This window comes from Myotis davidii, unplaced genomic scaffold (genome assembly GCF_000327345.1).
Source record: "Myotis davidii unplaced genomic scaffold, ASM32734v1 scaffold49, whole genome shotgun sequence".
NCBI classification, from domain to species: domain Eukaryota; kingdom Metazoa; phylum Chordata; class Mammalia; order Chiroptera; family Vespertilionidae; genus Myotis; species Myotis davidii.
The window spans coordinates 4863693-4869800 of NW_006300375.1; the positions used below are offsets into that span (position 1 = coordinate 4863693).

General features: G+C 49.1%; 1 protein-coding gene across 1 annotated transcript in view; it reads left to right on the forward strand.

Moving 5' to 3' along the window:
• The window catches only part of ZNF282 (zinc finger protein 282), a 25719-nt gene that overhangs the window by 15249 nt on the left and 4362 nt on the right, over nucleotides 1-6108 (forward strand). Inside the window, exons 5-7 of the mRNA XM_006777178.2 lie at nucleotides 1871-1987; nucleotides 3691-3804; nucleotides 5416-5529. Coding sequence (XP_006777241.1) covers nucleotides 1871-1987; nucleotides 3691-3804; nucleotides 5416-5529 — 345 coding nt within the window. The remainder of the gene's footprint in view (nucleotides 1-1870; nucleotides 1988-3690; nucleotides 3805-5415; nucleotides 5530-6108) is intronic.

Genomic DNA, 6108 nt, shown 5'->3' on the forward strand with positions numbered 1-6108 from the left:
TCTTAGGCCTTCTTTTGGAAGTTCTGGGTCTCTCTGACCCAGCTGCAGTTTGTTAGGTAATTTTCAGATTGCAAAGGGCCAGGCCTCTGTGCACAGTTTGGGTTTGGCAGGGTCTCAGGGAATCAACAGGGCGGAGCAAACAGCTATGGTTGATCCTCAGTCCTACCCTAAGAGGCCCCAGGTCTCAGTGTCCCAGTAATCGCTGCAAGCACCTCTGAGAGAAAGCCGCCCTCAAGTTCCGCCCACTGCCAGACAGTCCAGTTTCTCCCCGTATGAGTCTGGGTCCCCAGAGACTCACCTGGAACTGGAGTTCAGAGCAGTCAGAGTTTGAGACTCCCTTCCGATTCAAAAAGACAGCTGCATCCTCAGTTGCCATCCCTTTCCACATGCGCCTCTATACCTCTGCACTTTACTTCCGCACCTCCTCTGAGTCTCAGTGTGTTTTTCTCTTTCCTTCTAGTTGTAGAATTTCCACTCAGACAGCCTTCCTGTAGTTCTGGTGAAGTCCGTTTTGTCTTTTAGTTTTATTTTTGAAGTAGTTGTGCAAGGCAGCAATTTCCGGTGTTTACCTATGCCGCCATCTTGGTTTCTCTCCTGCCTTGTACTTCTTAATCCCTTCACCTTTTTCAACCATCCTTCCAACCCATTCTCCCTCTGGCAACTATCAAGTTGTTCTCTGTATCTATGAGTCTGTTTCTGTTTGTTTATTTTGGGGATTTTTATTTGCTTAGATTTTCATGTTTTATTACATCCTTTCTATGTCTCTCTTATATTTTCTTATTTTTATCTATTATGGCTGAAACTGCCGTATGGCCTGTTAGTTGTGCAGTGAAAATGCTTGTGGCAAAGATGCTTAGGCTGGAATACCTAGAACCTACAACCGTCTGAGGTCGGCGGCTGAGGCAGCCTTTCACAGTGACAGTTCCTCATTATGGCCCATCAGTGTGCCCGTAGGGCAGGGACCACTGTGTCTGTTTTATGGGTGGGATGAGCAGGCAGAGCCAGAGAAGTCAAGTGACTCATCTACTGGGTTGTGGCAGAGTTCAGACCAGGACCACATGTTCCGATTGCTCCTCTAATCTCTTTATTGCTGCCTGAGCTGTCTCCTGCCGGGGCTGGTACGTCAAGCCATAGGACAGCGCAGGAGGAAAATGCCTTCTTGTCACATGTCAGGGTCCTGTCCTGTCTGTTATGCTGTGCATTCTTATGGGGGGTTGGGTTGCAGCTCTTTGCCTAGTCTAACTTCTTGCTAATTATATGCCTGTGTGAGAGGGTGCATGGGAGTATGAGTGTGTATATCTGGCCACCTCTTTCTGACTCGGGTGACAAACAGGATCAATGAACTCCTCCTACATGAAGGTCAGACTAGTCCTGATTAGCACCCAACCCGGCGTGGGGCTGTTTCTAGAACTCTCTCCTGGCCTTTCACACCACATTTTGCTGCTTGGCCCAGTCGTTCTCAACCTTCTGGCCCTTTAAATACAGTTCCTCATGTAGTGACCCAACCAGAAAATTATTTTCTTTGCTACTTCATAACTGTAATGTTGCTACTGTTATGAATCCTAATGTAAATATCTGATATGCAGGATGGTCTTAGGCGACCCCTGTGAAAGGGTCGTTCGACTGCCAAAAGGATCGCGACCCACAGGTTGAGAACCACTGCTTGGCCTAACCCCTGAATGTCTCTGCTCCCAGGACTTCTGCTCATTGGGGTTCCCCATGGTTGCCTGCAGGATCCCTAGACCCCTGTGCTCATCCCTGGCAAGATCCCAAGATCCCCTGTGCTCGTCCCTGCTCCTGACCCCAAGAGCACATCCAGATGACAGTCATTCAGAAAAAAGACACTAAATGATATAATTTTATGTCCCAGGAGCGGAACCTCTGGTGCCTGCACAAGATGCGTCTCAGGTGAAGCGTGAGGAAGCCCTGTGTGTCCGGGGTCAGCGGGGCCTGGAGGAAAGAGCTATCCCCACGGAGTCCATTACCGGTGAGTGAGCCCAGCAGCCGCCCACACCAGGGAGGAAGAGGAAAGGTTCGACAGGGTCTGCAGGTCCCAGCATTGTCTGCCACGTGTGCCAGACCAGGGGCCTGAGCTGGAAATTGAAGAGCTGTGGGTCCAGGATGGATGGAGAGACAGGGTTTCCCCCTGGGGCACAGACATGGCACACATCATGATGATTTGCCAGCACATCTGGGCTTAGTTTGGTTTTCTCTGTTCTTTGTAATATGATCAGTTTTTAACTATTCCTTTTGACAAGCGAGGTTAGGGCAGCACTTTATGAGGCTGTGTGGATGGGGGAATGTGTCGGTCCGTAAGACCTGCTCCTGACCAGGAAGAGTGTTCACTGTTTTATACAGATATTCATGGGCTGTGGCCTCCAGGCACCAGCTCGGTTGCAGTCCTGTGGGGCAGTCTGGGGAGTTCCTCTTAGATGGCATTGCAGCTGAACTCTGTTAGAGCACATGTGTGTTGAAGTTCTCCAGAGAACCAATAGGGGTGCGTGAGGGGGGTGGTGTGTGTGTGGGTGTGTGTGGGTGGGTAGGGTGTGTGTGGGGGGGATGTGGGGGTGTGGGTGTGTGGGTGTGTGTTGGTGTGTGTGTGGGGGTGGGTGTAGAGAGAAAGAGAACAGATTGATTGATTGATTGATTTGAAGGCATAGCTTCTGTGACTGTAGAGTCTAGCACATCCAGAATCTGCAGAGTAGGCTATCAGGCTGGAGACCTGGTCTGCTGGCCACAGTTCCTCTTCCCCGGGGGAGGCCAGCATTTTCTTTAAGGCCTTCAACTGATTGGATGAGGCCCACCCACATTATGGAGGGTAATCTGCTGTACTCAAAGTCTACTGAGTTCAGTGTTAATCTCATCTTTAAAAAATACCTTCACGGCAACCTCTGGAATGTTTGGCCATATATCTGGACATTGTTTATTACTTCCCTGTTCCCAGAAGGTCCTGGGAGCAAGAAGTAAGAAACATTTAGAGGTTAGGCCAAGCAACAGAATGTGGTGTGAAAGGCCAGGAGACATAAAATGAGACATCACCCAATATGTTAGCATACGGCAGCTCTCCTAATCCACAGATTGGAGCTGGCAAACCTCATCCCCTTTGTCAGAGCCTCACATCCATAAGCAAGTGACAACAGAGGCTGAGTGGAGAAAAGCCCTTGTCATGCAGTCCTCCATGGCACCACAGCAATGCTGTCTTCAGAGAGATCTTTCAGAGATGAGAGGGTAGTGACGGGTAAAAGAGGTGTGATGGCCTCTGAAGAAGAAAAGAGATGTAGAATACATCTTAGAAATAGCCCACTAAAATGGTTGAGATAAAAGGTATGATTTTCCTGGAAAATCCCCAAATGAGGAATAGCTGCTTCTATGGTGGTGTTCAGTACTCAGTACATAGTACTCAGTACCTGAGCATGAATCTCCTCTAAGGAGTTAAGTTCCCAAGCACAGAAGGACTTACTCTTGAAGTCACTGTTACATCATTCCCCAATAGAATCCACTTATTTGCAGCAAAAGCTCCAGTATTTGAGGCCAAGCTGACTTAAACCTCTAATTAATTATCATAAGTTAGTTACACTCAATTTGTAGGAAAAAGACACAACTGCATGTAGTAAGAGACTTACTCAAAGCAAAGACTTGTGGGCATTTTTGTGTTCCCTGACACCTTTGCTGGTCTGTTCCCACTTGCAGACTCGCCAGCCTCTGCCCAGGACCTCCTGTCCCGGATCAAACAGGAGGAGAACCCGTGCGTGTGGGATCAGCAGGACTTGGCAGAGAGAGATATTCCAACAGACCCCAATTCAGGTGAGCATGGTGCTCTGGAATATTGGGAGGACAAGGCTGCTGAGTTTTTTATTAATATTGACTAGAGGCCTGGTGCACAAAATTTGTGCACTGGGGAGGGGATTTTCCTCAACCTGGATTGTGAGAGGGTGCAGGCCAAGCCGAGGGACCCCACTGGTGCACAATCGAGGCCTGGGAGGGACACGGGAGGTTGGCCAGCTGGGAGGGACTGCGAGAGGGCTCCAGGGCATGTCCTACCCATCTCGCTCAGTCCCAATCTGCCGTACCCCAGCAGCAAGCTAACCTACCAGTCAGAAGTCTACCCCTAATGGTCAGTGCACATCATAGCCACTGGCTGACTGTTCTACTGTCTGCCCCCTGGTGGTTGGTGTACATCATAGCGAGCGGTTGAATAGCCTTAGCATATCATTAGCATATTATGCTTTGTAAAAAAGAAAAAGACAGAATCATCGATCAGCTGCTTCCTGCATGCTCCCTACTGGGGATCAAGCTGCAACTCAGGCATGTGCTCTGACCCAGGAATCGAGCTGTGACCTTCTGGTTCATAGGTTGCTCAACCACTGAGCCACTCCAGCTGGGCTGCAACTTTGTACAGAGTTTAGAAAGTGGAAAGGGTTTTCCTAGAGGAGTCATTAATTGACAATTTACTGTGTTAATGTAACTAATACTAAAATTACTTCAGCACCAATTTTTTTTTTTTTTTAATATATTTTATTGAGTTTTTACAGAGAGGAAAGGAGAGAGATAGAGAGTTAGAAACGTCGATGAGAGAGAAACATCGACCAGCTAGCACCAATTTTTAAATAAATATAACCAAAAAGGCTTTTAAAAGTTGTGTTTATGTCTGTAAATGTATAGTTATACTTTCTGGAATTTTTCTTGAGTGAATACTAGTTAGATGTCTCCCAGGAAAACTTCTGGGGAGGGTCTAGGCATAAAGGAAAACATAAAATAATAATTGGGACGCCCTACCTGCCTTGGGCCTGTGTGTGTGTGTGTGTGTGTGTGTGTGTTGACATGTGCTTGCAGACCTGGAGAACTCCAGTGTCATCTCATTTGGTAATTATGACCCCAAAGTTTGACCCTACCCCTGCATACCAGGAAGAGAAGACCAACTCTACAGCTTTACAATGGGGAGGTTGAGAGGCTCCAGGGCAGAAGGGAAAGCCAAGCCTTCCTGATAGAGTGCAGTTCTTATGACGACCTTTGCTCACGGTTTCCCCCATCGCTGATCTTTAAGTTCCACCTCTCATCCCTCGGTCCTGTGGGCCTTCAGAGACCAGGCTGCCCTCTGGCTTGTCCTGGACCTACAGGCTGTTCTGGGGCTCAGTGGGCATAGTCAGGAGACCTGGGTTCTAATCCTGGCTCTGCCGCCACACACACTTTGGGACAAGCCTCCTCCTCCCTGACCACCGGGAAATGTAGTGAGCACAGTGATATCCCGTTTACGAAGGCAGGAGGGGGGACTGCCAGTAAATGAAACTGATACCAAAACTGCCACTTGCCCCGAGAGCTGGAGCTGCAGCCTTTGCATGTGATGGTTTTTGAGCCTTTGATGGGATGCTCAGCAGAAATGAACAGAAGCTAAGACTGCCTTCTTTCCACAAACAGAGTCTCTGATCTCAGCACATGACATTTTGTCATGGATCAAGCAGGAGGAGCAGCCGTACCCGTGGGGCCCTCGCGACTCAATGGAAGGAGAGCTGGGATTAGATTCTGGCCCCAGTAAGTGCTGCGTGCGGCGCCCCCGGGGCCCCTGCGTGTTTGTCCAGAGGGATGGCTGCTCCCTCAGCCTACCCCCTGATAAGGCAATGCTCTGTTGGGGCAGGCAGCCTTGCATCAGTCTGGACCAGAGGCAGGCCCCTTCCCTTTTGCAGGCTGGGAGGCATGTTCGTTTCCTAGGGCTGTCTTCAAGGCCCACACACTGGGTGGCTTTAAAAAACAGAAATGTGTTGTCTTACAGCTCAGGAGGCCAGGAGTCTGAAGTCAAGTGCCCACACCCTCTCTGAAAGCTTAGGGAATCCTTCCTTGCCTTGCCCAGCTTCTTGTGTTTTGGCAATCTTTGGTGTTGCTGGGCTTGTGAGTGTGTCACCCTAGTCCTCTGTCTTCACGTGGTGTCTGTGTGTTCACCAGACTCATAAGGACACAGTCATATTGGATCAGGGGCACCCTCCAGTGGGACCTCATCTTAACTAATTCCGTTTGCAAGGACCCTATGTCCAAATAAGGTTGAATTCTGAGGTCCTGGGCGTTCAGATTTTTATAGTTTTTGGTGTGGGAGAGGGAAGGGAGGTATAATTTATC